An 18,106-nucleotide genomic window follows, 5' to 3' on the forward strand; every position below is an offset into this window, starting at 1 on the left:
CTTGGCATTTTCAAGGAAAAGGAGGCTGCATTTCTACATCACCTAGAGCAGAGAGGGCTTTGGAGCATAGCAATTAGAGCAGCAAACATTCACTGGGTGCAACAGGCTTAAACTTGAGGCACTGGTGGGTTACTGGGAAGAGGAAAGGAGACCACGAAGGACCATAACTGGTCTTGTTCAAACTGTATTTAAGTGTCATCATGCTTTCCAGGGTGAACTGTTTGATTGTCTCTGCAGGAGCTAGCTGGGATTGTGGTATGCACAGAAGAAGAGCATGAGGCTCTTTACGCGCCTACAGTATAGAGTAATGCTGGAGACTCAGCTTTCTGGTGAAAACGGCTATTAATTTTCCTTGTTCTAACCAGAAACATAAGATCTTGGCCCACCACAAAGAAAAACCATCTCGCATGCTCTCAGGTTGGGTAGTGCATCTGTACTATCCGTATATAATAGCAGTGATTATACATTTTCTTCTGTTACCACAAAAGGAACCATGTAGATTATACAAGAATGGAGGCATCCAGAATTACAGCTCCTCTGTAGACAGCAGAGATGCAACATCTTTTCATCTTTAGTTAACATTCTGTACAATAAACTTAGTATGAACAGTAACATTAATATATTATCTTACAGAGTGCTTACACTGAGGAAGGTTACTACTCATTCTTCACATAGAGAAATGGATTCCCACACACAAACCAGAAGTACGTAAGCAGAGCACTATGGAAGGCTTGTTAGATAAAGTTTTGGACTATTACCCAACTCAGAAGACAGTGAAGTGTGTACATTTCCCTGAAGTCCAAAAGAAAGAAGATAGCAGGTTCAGCATTGATCCAAGGGTCCTGCCAAGAAACAACTAAATGCATTGGCCATGGCAGATCTCTTCAGGTGCACATGACCATCTCTGGCATACTCAAAGTGGCGACAGGAGCACAGTCTCACTCTCTTGGAACTTAATCCATATCAGTGGGGAGCTAGAGTACAACAGACGAGAAGTGACTTACATTAGCTACAGCTAAGATCTCTGAAGTTGCAGCTCAGTTTCTAAACCCCAAGGCCAATCCTTCTGCATTCTGTTGTGCAGCTCACGCTAAGTAGCACCAGCACTTGGCATCTACAGCCCTTCTTCAGAAAGGTGTCTTGTGGCTGTTGCTGAGTGTGCTGCAGGCTCCCAAAGCCCTCAACACACTGTTATTCCTTGGGGGCCGCATCTGCCCACAGAGCCAATTTGCAAACCCTTCTTCCGTGTCAGAAATAATAAGATCCTGGCAAAAGAGAAGTAGTGCCAGTATGTGGGCTTCTTGCAGGATAGGAAACTCATTAGTCACTGATTACGTTTCCAGCTGCAGTGCTTGGCACATCCTGGGAACTGAGCATTAGGATACTGGCCAAGGAGATATTTTTTTCTCCCATATCATGCCTGTTATAGTAGGAATGAACCTTACAAATAGTGGTCTCCTTTGCTAAAAGAGAAAGAAAAGTCACACAATGGCTACATGCATCTCATTTTCATCAAAAGCGACCAAGTGAGAACGTCTACTATGGCAGGCAGTGACCCCGTCTCTTTAATTTTTCACCAGCTTATGAAGATAATTGGCTCCAGAAAGGTTAAGCACAGAAATAAAAACTCAGAACAAGACAGAAGCCTGACACATATGGCCTGAAGGTGCTCAGTGCTGCTTTTCCAGCACCCATGCAGCTTTGGGTGATTACAGTGCAGCTCCAAGCTGCAGGGAACCTGCTAAAGGCTGCTGCTTGGTCTTGGAGAGAAGGAATTAACATGAGCTCCAACTAGTGCTGGCACAAGGGCAGCTCATGTGGAGTGACAGGGGTGCTGCCATCCCAGTGGGCTGTTCACAAACCAATGACCAGCCAGAAAGTAATGACAAATCATGAACGTAGACAGCATTCTCATGATTCTGCAGCTGGGAAAACTAAGCACATAGGTATCATGATCAGCATTATAAAGAGTTGCTAAAAATTTGTCAATAAATGGATGTTCTGGGTATCAAACACACCAGCTTTAGAATGACTGCTTTAAAAGAGACACAAAAAATAAGGAACTCAAATACTCCTCCTAATTTCAAAGGCTACTGTTCAGAATTGCATCTACCACAACTTATTCAAAGTCATCATTCAAAGCACCCATCAATGCAGAGAATCAATGCAGAGAACTTGAAAGGACAGAAGCCCTGTTTTCTAGCACAACTCGCAGCTCGTAGTTAGTGCAATTTTTGGCTTTAGCACTTCCTTTTTACCTTTACTTCCGGGGGGCAAAAGGGGAAAAAGCTGCAATTTTTGTATCATAGTCTGCTTCAAGTCCCTTTCCTCAAAAAAGGCTTTGCATGTGCTAACCAAAGGTTAGAACTGGTCAAGCATTGTTTTTTCTAGGTAGTTTTTTTGAGTATACAAGGATGACAGTAACATCAAAACCATGTCTACATTCTCACTCCTCTCTAGGTAATTTTCAGTGACAAAAATGAGATTGCTTTCTAAAGCTTTAAAAAAACAAGAGCAATTCTGTAGGGAGGTTGGGGGGAACAGTATCATTTTTTAGCTGTGGTTTTTGGTAAACCAAGCTGCTGAGAATTTCCTGTGACAGCATGTGCTGAAATGCAAAAAGAAATGGATTTGCTGAAAGCAGCAACTAAAGAGGTCATTTGTAAGAAACATCTCACCTTCCTCTCCATGCATCTTTGGGCTTTTAATATTTACTTGCTGGCACTGGTAACAACCTCACTTTTGATCCATGACTTCTGGTGCTCTAAGCCCCGGATTCCTGGGGGAGGAAGGGAAGGGCAGCAGCCTTGGGGTGAACGAGCCCTATGGGATCCCTCTCTGCAGCCCTAGCACAAGCGCCCGTTGGGAACTGCCAAACACCAGCTGCCCAAAGGGCACCAGGGGGCTTTTTGCACAAGGCACAGTGCAGTGGGTACCATGCTTGTATTTCTACAAGTATTTTTCAGGAAAAAAAGCTCTGAAACCTAGCTGTTTCAAAGGATGAAAGATTGCTTTTCAAATCTTTTAAAGAGTGCTTTAATGTCAAAACATTCCTCGTCATACCCTGTCCAAAAAAGCTCTGTGATTTTTTTTCTCCATCAACTGTGGATGTTTTCATCATAATATTTAATGAAAATAAAACAATAAAAACAATTCAGCCCTACTTTTTACTAATAGAGAAAGCTAATGTGCCCAGCTGAGCTAAAACAAGTGTAAAATAGCATTTTTAATTGGGGGTACACTGAATAAAGTTCAGAGAATGTTAACTTTGGTGAGTTATCTTGTTCCAAAAATTACATTTCTGGTAATCCTTGAAAATGTAAAGATAATTAAATTGATTTTTGGATATTCAGAAATAGGAATATTCCATATTACGAATGCAAAGGCCAGTCCCCAAAACACTGTGGCTTTTTTGCCTTCTGAACTTCAAGTTTTCCTGAATAGAGAACTTCACAATTTCCTTTTCTTAAAAAAAAAAAAAAAAAAGAAAGAAAAAAAGGAAAAAAAAGGAAAAAAGCATACACCTCCTTGCCAGAAAAAAAAAAAAACAAAAAAAAAACCACAATCTAAACAACAGCAAAACAAACATACAAAAACAAACCAGAAAACAAAACCCTGCAAAAACAGCGACGCTGCAATCTCTCTGGCCCCTGGATGGTACATTTGGAAGAATACCACGCAACAAGGCACTATGCCTCCAGAACTACCAGCAGAAACCCAATGCTTATTGACTGCTGTCAACACATCTGGGCAGCAGTGCCTTGTTCTCTCTTGGGCTCTGACGGCTGCCCAGCTCCTCCAGCTCCATGTAGTCAGAGCTGTCCATGCAGCCAGGTCACTCATAGCACTGACCTCCTTTAGCCAGGACTTACGCATGCAAGTATACATGTTATGTTTTATGTATATTATGATTTTTGAGATGGTTTCAAGGGGAAATTTAGATTAAATATAAGGAAGGAGTTTTTTACAGTATGGATGCTGAGGCACTGGCACAGGTTGCCCAGAGAGATGGCAGATGCCCCATTCCTGTTAACATTCAAGGATGGGCTCTGAGCTCCTGACCGAGCTGTAGGTGTCCCTGTTCACTGCAGAGGAGGTGGACCAGATGACCCTTTAGGGTCCCTCCCAACTCAAATGATTTTATGATTTATTTACATATTCCTTCCTCACCAAAAGCCAGTCTCAAACTCAATTTTCCACCAAGGAATTGCTACTGGAAAAGTCGACAGAACAATCCATAATAACCTTGTTCTTCTCTGTGCTAGATTCTCTCCATGAAGCACAGGCCTGTAATATCCTTTATTTATACAACAGAGTGATGGCCAGTCATTTTCTTGTTTCCCTTTCAAAATTCTTCAGCTTTAGTTAATTTCACAGACCAGGGAACAGATTATCTCATTTTTCCACTGAATCTGGCTCAATAGGATTCTTTCCACCCTATTTCCCAGATGTACATTTGATTTTCTAATGTTTGCCCCGATACAATAATCCTTCAGCTTGCTCTGTTTTACACAGCCCCTTTTGAGTCCCTCATCCTCCCTGCAGCAGGGCTGGAGGGGCAAGTAACTGAGCATCCCTGTTCTGAGCCAGCCCCTGCATGTTTCACAGCCGCACAGGATAACAGAGGCTCTGTTGTGCTCTGCACCCATAGAAATGTACTCGCCAAGCCAGGAAAAGGCAGGGGATAGATACGTAGTATACAATGTTAGTGCTATCAAAATACAGCTGGGCCTAAAGAGCCTATTCAGAAGCTCCAGATCGTGCTTAAAAAATAAATAAGGTGTCTCAAGCACAGCTGCCCTGAAAATGCAGCTTGGTGAAAGAAGTTAAAAGGCCATTTTACAAAGTAGTATGGGAAGCTGAGCTTGTCCTTTACACACCAAAAGAAAAAGACTGAAGTTTAAATACTGATAAAATGTAGAGATTCTGGCAGAGAGGGGCTATAGGGCAGGGGAGAAAGATACTGCCATCTCTGCTTGGAACTTGCATGTCAAAGCTCCCCCACAGAAAGCCAAATGTGAAGGTGAAACAGAGAGGCAGCAGCACTCAACTCCCTTGAAGTTGTACATCTGCAGTAACAGAACAGACAACAGGAAGCTCCTAGTACTGCCGTGGAGTGGACTTCTGTAGCTCAGAGGCACAAATTCCTTGCTTCCTCCAATGAAGAATCAATTCCTGACCTGCATTTGAGTTTACCAAGGCAGGAAAATACCCTGTGCCTCCACACAGGTCATGAGGAAGCGATGCATCTCTGCACAGAGCTCTAAGGAAATTATATTTTCCATTAACTTTGCTAGAGTTTGTTTCTTCATCACCCGCTAATGTGAGAAATTATGAACAGTACAATCACTTAACGCTATTATTAAAACTGAAAAGTGATTATCCCTCCTACCCAACATCAGAAAAATAATGTTGCAACGTTACTACTACATATTAAATTCAAAAATGCTAGTTTTGAGTTTACAAAGAACTTTTCCTTTGACTCCATCACACGCTCCCAAGAAAGCAAGGCTAAGAACTTACAGTGCTGAAAAAGACAGAGACGCAACTGCAGCTGGCCAGCTTCTACCTCAGTCTGCTCAAATCATCACAGTGAAGATGTTGTTGACCATTTGGGGGAATAATTTTAAATAGATGCCACTGCAAACATTTCAGCTCATTTCTGTTTCTCATGACAAATTTTTAGACTCAAGCTTATGTAAAAAGGAGACAAGCTTGCAAAAACAAAAAAAAAAAAGAAAAAAAAAAGAAAAAAAATTTTTTCAGAAAAGAAAAAAATAAAGAAGCAAGGCAAGGGACAGAGCATTGCTGCTGCTAACAGAGCAATGACATGGCAGTGTGTTTGTGATACCTTACCTTATCCCCTGGCTGTGGTCTCATAAGAGAGACTTGATCGTAGCCCCGCCGAACCAAAGCCCACAGTGCATCAAGTTTGCCCTGGAATAAAAAACATCTGACATAACCAAGAAGTCTTAGGAGAACGTGACAAAATTAAACTATAGCTGAGTAGATGCAGCCTTTCTGCATCAAACTGCATGAAAATTGCTCCTGTGTCCTTGTCCTGTTGGACAGCCAGAACAGAGACTCAGAGCGGTAATGTGGACCTTATAACCAAGGGGGACAAACTCACTCTGCTCAAAACGCAATGACTGTAGCCTAAACAGCTCCACAGAGGCACAATTAGGAGCTATGTTAACAAAAGGCAGAAAAATGAATACCTACTGAACTGGATAAACAGCCACAAGACCTAGGCTGGCATCACTCACAGGTACTTTCCAGTCAATAAATTCAAGTGCTGTTAAACCCATCTGAGAACCATATACAGCAGGATGGGGAGGAGGGGGTCTCATTCTGCACACACAAAACACTGGTTTGGGATTTGGCCACAAGTTTCTGGGATAAGTGTGGTATGTTACTGCCTTCACCAGCACAAGCCCTCCAGCTTCCTTGGCTGTAAGCTGAGATAACAGCTACGGGGTTGTGTGAGGATACATAGGTTAGAGATGGGAAGACATCAGATACTATAATGACACAGGAGAAATGAGGATGAAAAAGCATGTAGAGACTGAGGGACTCGCCTAAAATCAAACACTATGTCTTGTGGCTGAGCTATGAGGGAATAGAACAGAATCCCAGCCCCAGGCCTTAGCCACTCTGCAACCAAAACAAGTACAAGGCACTTTCTTTATCTGAACTTCTTTGCAGCATGCTTCAAAATGGAGTGCAGCTGGGTCCCCCTGCCAGAAGAGTTGGGATATCTGCTGTTGAAACCCAAACTGTGCAAAAGGACCAAGAGGTGAGCTGTGGGAGGGAAGATTTCTGCTCTTGCCCTTTAACACCCTCCACATTCCTCAGAAAACTCTGACAACACAGGGCCTGGAGCAACGTAAGTTCCAAGAAGGCAAAATTAAGGAATATCAGCTATATTTCTAAATAGGAAGCGTAGCCTAAGAAAGGCTACACTTAAGAGGTAGGAAAGGATCATAAAGGACAAAATAGACTTCATAAAACTAAGAGATGGGCTCATTACCTTGATTGGAGTGTACCACTTCCGCTGGGAAGGAGGTTTTCTCACATGGGGCTTTTTCGGCTTAGGTTCCCAGGGCTCATACTCCTGCTCCGGCAGCTTAATAATGGCATTTTTGGGTTTCTCCAGTTTTGCTCCTTCCTCTGTTGATCCTTTATCTCCCCACCGCACCTGAAGCCAGAAGAGCACAATAAGAGAGATACTGGTGGTTCCCACAAGCAGGCATTTACCTACTTCCATTGGGTGATCCAAATATCATCAGACAGGAACCCAATTTCACGAAGGCACCGTAATCAGAAATATGCCCTTAAGAGCCATGTGTTAACTCTGAAAAGCCTGAACTACCAGCATTTGCACAACATGATGCGTTGTGGTATGTTATGGCATTCAAGGCAGATTAACCCATTTCCAAATGAAATCCAAAGCACTCTGCCCTGCTCTGCTAGGACACGTGTATTCCTAATGCCTCACTCAAAAAGCAGCCATCAGCACTAGTTGAAGGAAGTTGGTCTTTATAAATAGCACAGAGCTTTATAAATAGCTCAGTGCTCCTCCTGTTGATTAGTTCCAAAATGAAAATAGAGTTAGCAGGCAAGGATTTGATAGCTTAAGAGTAGCAGCTCATAGTGAAAACAGTTCTTCTAAAGAAGACCATGTACAGCCACAAACTTCACCCTCATACAATATACACTGCTCATTTCAAGGTAAAAATCTGCTTTTGTAGTCTGACTCAAGCAGAAACATGACTGTGTTTGGTGACAGCAAGTGATCCATGAAGCTGTTCAGCACCAAAGATAAACATTCTCAGAGGAAAATGGTTAAGGATGTTAAGACACAGTACTTTGACTGCAGGCTTTCCACACTTTCAGGTCCTTGCTGAGAAGCCATTGCTTTAATTCTGGTTTGGACCAGAATCTCAGGTGGTGCACATTAGCCCACCTCCCTTAGCTGCCAGTTAGATCTGGTAGTAGTGCCTAGTGGAATCCCTACAAGTTGCCATTAGACCCTCTGCAGATATGAATGATTGATAGTTTCCTGCCTTGTGCTTTTACTAGCCTTAATAAGGAGTATTACACAGATTTCACTAACTTTGTGGTGATATATAAGAGTTAGCAGCTTATCACAGCATTATCAGCTGCCTCTCCAGAATATGTATGCCATAGGATAGTACAAAGCGATTTTTTTTGAAGGAACACCTCACATCACATATCAAGACTGTGTCATACGTGAATCCCAAGCTAATATTTGATTTATTGACCAATTTCAACACAGAGAACCAAGAGGAAAATTTTTCCCTGGCAAGCTTTTGTGCATTAGGAGTTAATGCTCAAATGAAAGAAGAAATAAAAAAGAAACAAAAATCCACTGTTTTTAATTCCCAGACCCAACTGCTTCCAGCCACAAATGAACATCATAGAGGACATGCTCAAATACTAAAAACCAGTGCAACTCTACAGTAGACAACAGAATAGGAGCCAACTGCACTAACTGAAGGGTTTGACTCAGTAAATTAGAACTTTTGGTGCTTATCTCATTCCTTAACCTGCAAATTTTCCCCTGCTCACAGTGCTGTATTCAATTAATTACTCATGCAAATGTGGCAGCTCGATGTCTGATACTTGGATGGCAGGTGCAATCAGGTAGATTAGCCTTAATTAAATCCTGGCCTGTATTCCAACAAAAAAAGTAGGATTTTTTTTGTTTATTTGCACAAAAGCATTATTAAAGTATATAGTTGAGATCATTTACAAGGAACTATAGCAGAGAAAAAACACAATACCTCCATCCTCTTAATTCCACCAACACCTCGACCTCCATAATAAGATGCATCCACGGTTGGCCACTTTTTCTTCGGCAATCCATCTTCATCATCTGACTCCTGTGGGAAAGACAGGGAGATGTTATTGTTGCTCTCATATAAATGGGAAAAATTGAACATGCTACGGTTCAATCCTTGGATATTTGGCTTTGTATATTACACTTGCTAACAAAAAACAAAAAAGTCTCTTGTCTCTGCAGCTGCAATTTTAACTGGGAAGCCAAGGAAGACTGCCTATTTCCCTCTCCTCTCCAGGCAGCTTTTATTTAATCAAATATGCATTGAGCTTCAAAATCACAACTGACTTTTAAGGGACAGTAAAGTGCAGATGAATTGCACATTATACTGGCTTGTCACTAAGCTGTGTAAAAAATGCTGCAATCAGCTAATCCAAAGGACTCATTTATTAATTGGGCCTTTAGAATTTAATGTCACCTAACAGGGAAAAAGCTACCACTGTGAGATTTCTAACATGTGCATCAAGGCCTTTTCTCATGGCAGCTGTAACCAGTTGTTCTGTGCTGCTTGATTCTTTGCAGAGTCTGGCTCAAGCTGTACAGTTCAGAGCTGGAACTGAGACTGGAGCGTCTCCAAATTTTCAGGAAGCTCAGATCCAGAGTTTCTGACCTGTAATTATAAAGAATGGATTTTTTTCTTTCCTTCTGAACGTGGGAGAATCTGAATCAGGGTTTTACTTCATGTTCGCTGTTCTGTTCTTGCATAGATAAAAGCTGGCAAATGTTTCTAGTTCAAAAACCCTGGGAACACTTTCCCAGTTCTATCATCCTGAGCTGGGAGAAGTCACTGGGTCTTCTCAGACTCAGTCATTACACTGAGTCAAAGCAGCTGAAAGTCACACCATAAGTACAGTTCTAGAAGCTCTTTTTGGAATCCATTTTTATTAAAAATAGAAATAAAACAAAGTAAAAAAAATGAAGTGTAATTCAATTAGCAGAGGACACAATTCATTACCAGGTTACTTAATGACATTTTCTTGAAGTGTCCCTTATGCATCTGTATGAATATGAAGCTGAGAGTCCAGAAGCCAGTAAGATCTTCTAAAAATCTTGTCTTCATTTTGGTTTATTTTTATTTAATTCTTCAGTCGTGCTTTGGAGAGAGCTATTTCCATCATTTATTTGGTGACATCTCAACTCTCAGCTATGGTTCATGGGTGAGTTCCTCCAACAAATTCTTTAGTATGGCCAGGCAAGACTAGAGTTGACATTTCCATTGCTTCTATGGGATTTTTCAACCCCTAACTCACAGAAATAGACAAAGAAGTCGTTGCATGATTGTTTTGTTGATGCTTTGGAAGACTGTAATACACAAACCCATTTTGTACCACATCTAAGGCAGCACCCACAGTGAACTACATCAGCAGTTTAAATTCATTTGTGTTTCACTTTGTATGGACTGGAGTATTATATTAAAAAATCCTGCCTCTTTTATGAAATCTAACAGATCTAAATTCTTTACATCTAACAACCCTCATTGCTGGAAAACCTGATAGTAGCAGGACTGTTAATGATGGCTTACAGGATGCTGCACACAGGGAGGCTAGTGCTATGTATCCTGAAACACTGATCCATGGAAGGTAAACTCACGGCCAAGTAAAGGAATGGACAACATCTGTATTTTCTGGTATTTCAGGAAGCTTAATGAGGATGTGTGCTGGCCTAAACTCTCTGCTGAACAGAATAACCCCAAAGCATCTGGGAACTCTACTGCCAGGGTGCAAAGCTCTCTGAAATCTCCCTCAAACACAGCATGGCTATGATTATGCCTCATGACAACATTAATCACCCCAAAACCAGAATGATTTTGGTGCATATTCTGAAGTCAAATTGTCACAATGCTGCTGCTCAGGGCAAGTAACAGAATCACAGAGACAGCAATGATGGCCTCTGGCAACCTCAAAACTGCAGCTGTGGTTGCTTCCTGATATTCATGCTATGTTACAGCAAGTTAGCAGCAAGTTGTAAGCTTCTGTTGTGGGTTAGGTAAATATTTTCCCACCCTTTAGCTGTCTGTGCCTAGAAAAGGAATAAAGGCAGTCATGAGTTCATTCTAGAGATACGTTTATTTATTGCTATTATTTCTACCAAAATAACAGAGTGAAACCAAATCTGAGACCAGGGCCTCTGTGAGTTACCATCTCAAAGAAAGCACAACCCTTCCTCCAACAGCTCACAGCCTAAACACAGAAGGGCCAAGCATTCTGCCAAGGGTCAAGCTGCAACAGAACCACAGCCAGGGCCTGCCTCCTGCTCCCTCTCCTGTATAAAAAGCCACAGGAATGTAGTCTTCACTGTCTTTTCTTTCAGCTGCCTGACTTTGTTCTGTACTCCTCTCCTGGGAACAGCAACTCTGCTGGAGGAGGGACAGCTTTAAGCACAATGATTTTGCTGCTGAAGAGGCAAAGATTTTCCTACAGACCCATGTGATGGATGCACAGCAGAAGAAATAAAAAAACTGTAGGAACTGTTGTGACTTCAGAGTTAGGCATCTATTTTCTCTGTGGATGGAAATAACTTTGCTGTACAGAGGCCACAAGGCAGAAATAACTGTCCTGACCCCAGAGACTTCCTCTCTCAGCCTTCAAGGTGCCATTAAGGCACCTACAGGAGTGACATTCTTGGGCAGCACACTGGACTACAGCAGCTGCAGACAATGTGACAGGTCAGAAATAGCATACTTACAGGCTCTGGAGGAGGTGGTGGAGGTGGCTCCTTGATCACCTGGAATATACAAGCAGTGAGAGGAATCTGGGTTAATGGCAGGGTTTCTTCCACATCAGGGCTACGCTCTCTGTACTTTTTGCTTATCATAGATAGGTTGCCTCCTAGGCTCTACCTCCTCAAGTTCAATCACAGGGCACATAAACAGTGGACTATCATTACTCACTCTGATAGCAATATCTGTGCTGCAGCACCAGGACCATCATATGTATGTCTCCAGCCCTGCCTGGTGCTTACTAGACCCTGTGAAATGCCCAGAGCTTTCAGCTTCACATACATTTGCTACGGCTTACACGTTTAACAAATTATTTTTAAGCAATGCTATTTTACAGGTGCTTTAAAATGTTTGCAGAGAAATTCATTAATGTAAATCTTAAGGTATCTAGTCATCATTTCCCTCAGTGACGTCTCCAGTGAAAGTTTCTGAATTTAAGTAAGATTTAGATCTTGCCTGCTCTGCTGAACTGAATTCATTACAGGATCAATAACACTGTACAGTCAAGCCATTTGGCTCATTACTACAGGAAGTCCAAATCATCATTATTGTTTTAGCAAGAAGCAAATCAGAAAGAAAACTTGAAATCAAGTAAAAAAAGTAGTAAATAAATCTGTACTTACCACTGTGCAGCAAAGGGGCCAGAACCACCAAAGAAGAGCCAGAGCCAGTAGCAAAAAGAGAATCAGGAGAGCAATGAAAAGGATGGTTCCAGTCAGCTGCAAACAAGATGATTGCCTTTGAGTTATTTGCATACATCACAGATGAGATAGGAGGCATGAAGTTATACAAGTAGACTGGGCAAACAAGCCAGGTTTCCCACATTACATGGCCTCACTTATGTGGTGCAGACCATTATTCTCATCATTAGGATCTCATCAATATTTAGTGTGGCAAATCTGTACCTGGAATCATGATTCAGGAAAGTACCTCCAGTTTGTGGTATGTATAATTCATGGTATGCTTATAGCTCACTAGATTCAAATGTGATAAAATTGTATACAAACTATCCCCAAACTCGTCCTGAGAGGTGCTTTAGTACTGTCAGAAGGATATTTCAAACTACATGATCAAACTTAATGGTGCAGAATAATATTTCATTACTAGAGATACATAATATATCAATACTGATACTCTAAGAACAGGAATGTTGCAGCTAAAATCCATACAGATAACTGTCAGCATATGAACATCATACAATTTATTATTAGCTCAGCCTCATCAGCTCCTAAGCCTGCCTCTGTTGCCTTGAGCTGCACACAACCCCAGCCTAAACACTTAGATAAACTAGTACTTAGCACTGCTGATTCTTGCTGAGCTTCTCAGGATTGCATTGTCTTGATCATTCCTGATTCTACCTAACCTACTCTGCAAAAAAAAAAAAAAAAAAAAAAAAAAAGTGTCAAAATTGTGTCTCCAGAGTAGCCAGACAACCAAGGAGACTCAGAGCTCTGATTTTCCTGTGTAAATCTCAAAGGACTGTGCACTGCATTCATGAGAGTGCATTCAGAAGACATGCTGGCTAAATATTGCTCTGATGACTACAGGAAAAAAGGTCTTCAATGTGCTGCTTGGCCCCTGCAGAGCATACAGAGCACATGGCTTTTGAAAATCCAACATCTGATGCAGATGGGCAGTGGCATGGAGTGATGTGCAGTTTCCTTGGACTCCAATGGGCTCCAGAATGGAGTTAAAATTAGTTCTGGTGTACCAGAGTTGTGGAAAACCTCTTCAAAGGTAACTTCTGAGTTTAAGAGGTTCAATTCACCAGCAATAGGAGTACCAGCGAACAGGAAAAATCTGGCAGCAAGCTGGAGGACAGTCTAGGACCAGGAAGAGGTAAAAAGAACTTGAAGAAAGGTCTGTGAGTCAGGCTGAGGGAATGGGAGCTGGCTAAAAGAGAAAGCTATACGGCATTTTCAAACAAGGATAGTTAGGAGAATAAACAGAAAGAAAGCAAGTTCCACTGTAGGACAAAGTCCGTAAGATTCAACCTTGTTAAATAAGAAAACTACTTGAGTTACTATGACAAGACTACACAAATCTCATTTTTAGCTCCTTCTCACAGAACCCAGTGGGTTTGTTTTCCCACCAGACAGCAAAGAGGCTGAGGGTGGAAAAGAAAGAACCAGCTGGGAAGAGCTTTGTGAAATCTGGATGAGATGTTGAGTGTTACCCAGCTCTTCCTCAGACCAAATCCTAGACCTGTCAGGATTGGCACATTCAAGACGTGACTAACTTCTCCTTGGCACCTACACCATTCTTATGTACTTAGCCCATAACTGTAGCATCACCATTTCTCCACTACTCTGTCACTTCTTGTCACTGACACAACAGATTGCTCTGTTCTGGGATACACTACATAGCTCACCCCTTTTGTTAGGTCAGGCAGCAGGAGAAGGCTAAGGCAGAGTGCCAGGCACAGGAGGAGCCGTGTTAGAAGACACTACCCAGCTGCAGCTCAGTGCTGCCACCCACCTCTGGTCCACTCGTGGCTCCATGTAGCACTAATACACCCGGGAAGCAAGAGCTCCCACTGAAGCCAGCTTGCTGATAAAAGAATGATTAAATATCATTTTTGTAGGAGAGATCATGCACTCTTTAATACAAATCCAAGCATAGCACCAATGCAGTGCATGGATATGTGCATATTACAGCTACTGTTACTCCAAACACACATTGCCTACTTGCCCTGTTCCCAGGCACTGCTTTTCCCATGCTAAGTGCTCATATAAATCACTGAGATGTTTGCCAGCAGCAGCTCAGGAGCTGTTGGCAGCAAGAAACTAGAGAGTCCTCTTTCAGTGATCAAACACACAAAGCATCATAGTGAAGCTAGACTTTGAAAAGGAAATAGCAGACTTCACACAGCTGAACAGAAATGAGCGCAGGGATCACACAGAGGCTTTAGGAGTAAAGTCAAGAGAAGATACTTACTGTACAGAAAGGACAGAAGCACCAGCTGGGGAGGAGGGCTGAGCAGGCCAGCTGGCTGCCGCTCACAGAGAGGGGAGCAGGAGAGGAAAGGAAATGGAGGGAGTCTATAAAACAATAAGAGTGAAATGAATGAGATTAGAACAAAGCTGGAAAGTGAACACCAGCTTTCCCACTTATGGGGTACAACTGGAGTGAGATGGTCTTTCTTGTACTAGATGAGAATCAGGAGTCCTTCATATTTAATCTGCAGGAGCTGGGCAAAAGTCATGAGATTGACAGGACTGGAGATTGGAGTTTCCTCTTTATCCTAAGGCTATTGAGAAGAAAGCTTTCTGCATCCACCCTCTGGCCTGTGAGGATGCCAGCTAGGGCTAAGACTTCAGCCTCCGTTAGAAATAAATTACATGTGGGTAACCAAATGTACCAGTTAATATTTGTGTTTCTCTTTGGGCTTGAAAGGGAGTAGAAAACGTGGAAATTTAAGTCTTCACTGCAGAAAATTTGGAAGTAAATTTTGGAAAAAAAAAAAAAACAAAAAAAAACCCAAAATAATAATAAAACAGATGAAATCAGCAAAATCATCTCTGCTGGACTCTCCATCCACACACCCTGCGCTGTTCCAGCAATCTGGTGCAAAATTTCCCAACTGCAATGCAGAAAACATCACGAATCAAATCTGTAAGCTCCAGTCACTGTTTGTCTTCATTCCTGCCCTTCTGCTCTGCAGCTGTCAGAAAGGCCAATGATGATTACAAACCAATATGACAGCATTTGGTGTAGGCTATAAAAGTCCTTCTGACACTAGTAACAGTAAAGCTCAAATTCAATACCGAATGCTTGGTTGGTATCAGGTTCTTTGGCAATTTTTTAGACTATGAGCACAAGGGCAAATCTTTAGCTAAAGCAAATTGTTGTTAGCTTGCACCAAGTACTAGTATCAGCTTTTTATTTCTTTCTCTCTCTCTCTTTTTTTGTTTTTATTCCAAAATCGAGTTTTGCTTAAAGATCACTTAGATCCCTTACCCTGGGGATAAGCAGTCTGCCTGACATCAACAAGGAGGTATGTATCCCAGCCACTGCTATCCCACAGCAGCACATCCTCCCTTGGCTGGGCTGGGCAGCAGCCTGGTACCAGGAATCTCACTCCAGAATGAGAGGATATTATCTCTTTTTGGCCATTCCCTATGACATTCCACATGACACTAAGAGAAAAGAAATCACCTCACTGGAAGTAAAAAATGCCTGGACTAGAGATAAATTGTGGAAATCTAAGAACAAATGTAGTAAGCTCCAAACAGACAGTACCCCTTAAAATTCAGAAAATGTTCCATGCTGTGGCCCTTCTAAATGCAAGTCCTGGCAGCTGCACATTTCACTCCAGATTCCATTGGTAATTCAATGCTCAACAGGGTATTGCTCCCTGATGCTCATTCACCCCTTTTTCTGGATTCCCTTTTAGGTACATCCAGCCTATAAGGATCTCTTTATCCTGGAATAGGAATGGGCAGGGAGTGCTTTTGTTACAACCGTTCAATCTGTAAATCTATCATGATCTAGCCTCCATCAGTAATGGTTTAGTCTTAACTAGCCCGGTGATGTTTCAAAGAATTGCTGGGACCCAGTCAACAACCGTGGTGCTGCAGCTACAAGGAACTCATGCTCAGTCAAGGAGGTTTGCCTGAAGAGCCACCGCCGCTTCCCAAGATCTCATGGTTTCTCTGTCAAGCCCCATTGCAATTACTTACACACTGTGTGCTGGTGATGCTGACAGAGCTGGAGATGAACGTTAGCCCATTGTTCATGCTGACTTGTAGGAAAACCACCCTAAAGCACAAACAGATACACTTATTTTTAGTGTCATCTCTATATCCACTGTTCCTTTTATTCTGGCTGTTTTAGCCATTGGCTCATGAACATTCAGGGGTAACATTCCCTGCTGAGTCAAGGCATTCTGTGGCTACATTCTTACCTGCTGCTACCCCTCTGCTTACCCAGGAATCATCCCTTTTACATTGGCTTAATTGACTCGGGGTATATGCTTTTTATCATAAAACTTCCACCTCACCCGGGGAAAAGCACACTAGGATAGAGCTAAAATGAAATCTCAGATGCTTGCAATACTATCCTAGATAGCACTTTGCTTTTATTTCTATTTTATATTTGTTTCTGCAAACGGACAGAACGGTTTTGTTTGTTTTTAAATATATCCAATTCAAGTCAGAGTCTTGCATGAGGTCAAAGGAAAAAGATTTAAATGACAGTGAAATTAAAGCAAAATCCAGCCTTAATCATTCTCCAGTATCAGAGAAAAAGTCTGAAGAAAAAAAGCAGCTCCCACAGGTAGGGAAGGAGAGGGAAGCTTTCCCCTCGATCTCTGTAAGATATTTAAGGATCTAGATCACCAAGGAGGAAGCCACAGCCTTGTGCCACATCTGTAAGACAGTCCTGGAGTCTGAAAGACATCTGAAAAATACCAGTGCTAGCCAAAGCAGAGCAGGGTCAAAACACAGGAAGCAACATCTATAACAGCAGTAAAGGAATTCAAATCAAGCATCAATTTTCTACCAAAATGAAAAAGATCGCTTGGAATTCAATTAACTTTTGGCCTGGAAAAAAGGGAATAGAAACAGAACTGAGGAGAAGTTGCATAGGCATACTCAAAAATCCTCTGTCCCCGTTCTTCTCATTAACTCTATTTTTCTCCAAGTCATCTCACAGCTGACAGCCTTTCAGCTGCTTTGGGTTCATGTGGGGAGACTACCATGAAGACCTGTTAGACAGCCCCTCTCAGGCAGGGCCCTCAAGTTCTGGAGCTGTAGTGCAGAAACATCTGCTACTATTTGGACTGCAGCATCCTGGGCAGGATCCTAACACCCACCAGCAGCCACTGAAGCAGAGTGAGACCTAACATGGGCATGCTGAGTCACCATAAACATTGCCACCTCTGGAGACAGCATCCATGGTGCTAGTCCAATGAAGTGAGAAGTCAGTAGCACAGCTGATGTGGGAGTTTTTAATCACCAGCCCTATTTTTACCTCCTGTTGGGTCCAACAGTACATATGGCTGCAGTACTCCATACATAAACCTAGAGGATCACATACACAATTGCTGACTCTCTCCACCAGTACCAGACCGGCAAAGAGCACCAATGAACTCAAAAACATAAAACATCACACTACTATTCGTGCCAGCTTCATCTCCAACGCTCAAGACCTCTGCAGGAGATCATAGTCCAACAAAGCATTTGGTTAAGCTATACCAAAGACACCAAAGACCCAGTGTTCAATGAAGCTATGCTGGCTCATACTAGGAAATGATTTTGTACATATGGGATGGCTCTATTCACATTACAAAGCCTTTTTAGCTTGACACTACAGGCAAAATTCTGAGCCCCTGGCTCAGTAATGACATCCTCACCAGAAGCTTCCTCTCCCTTCACATACAGGAAATGCAATACTTACTGTCCAGCATCTTCAATTACCGGGGCAGGACAGAGCAGGTAAGTATCATGAACAAGAGTCGGCTTCTCATCTGAAAAGGAATTAATGTACTGTCAGATTTAAAAATACAGATTGTCCCATGGAGG

General features: G+C 42.2%; 1 protein-coding gene across 1 annotated transcript in view; it reads right to left on the reverse strand.

Annotated features, from left to right (window-relative positions):
* ANTXRL (ANTXR like) overlaps nucleotides 1-18,106 on the reverse strand; it is a 51,389-nt gene that overhangs the window by 12,351 nt on the left and 20,932 nt on the right. Inside the window, exons 11-17 of the mRNA XM_042863131.1 lie at nucleotides 17,982-18,051; nucleotides 16,265-16,343; nucleotides 12,206-12,301; nucleotides 11,549-11,587; nucleotides 8,808-8,906; nucleotides 7,031-7,198; nucleotides 5,857-5,937 (exon numbers count right to left, since the gene is read on the reverse strand). Coding sequence (XP_042719065.1) covers nucleotides 5,857-5,937; nucleotides 7,031-7,198; nucleotides 8,808-8,906; nucleotides 11,549-11,587; nucleotides 12,206-12,301; nucleotides 16,265-16,343; nucleotides 17,982-18,051 — 632 coding nt within the window. The remainder of the gene's footprint in view (nucleotides 1-5,856; nucleotides 5,938-7,030; nucleotides 7,199-8,807; nucleotides 8,907-11,548; nucleotides 11,588-12,205; nucleotides 12,302-16,264; nucleotides 16,344-17,981; nucleotides 18,052-18,106) is intronic.

The sequence above is a fragment of the Lagopus leucura genome, unplaced genomic scaffold, assembly GCF_019238085.1.
Source record: "Lagopus leucura isolate 7727_CA_CO unplaced genomic scaffold, USGS_WTPT01 Super-Scaffold_739, whole genome shotgun sequence".
Lineage (NCBI taxonomy): Eukaryota > Metazoa > Chordata > Aves > Galliformes > Phasianidae > Lagopus > Lagopus leucura.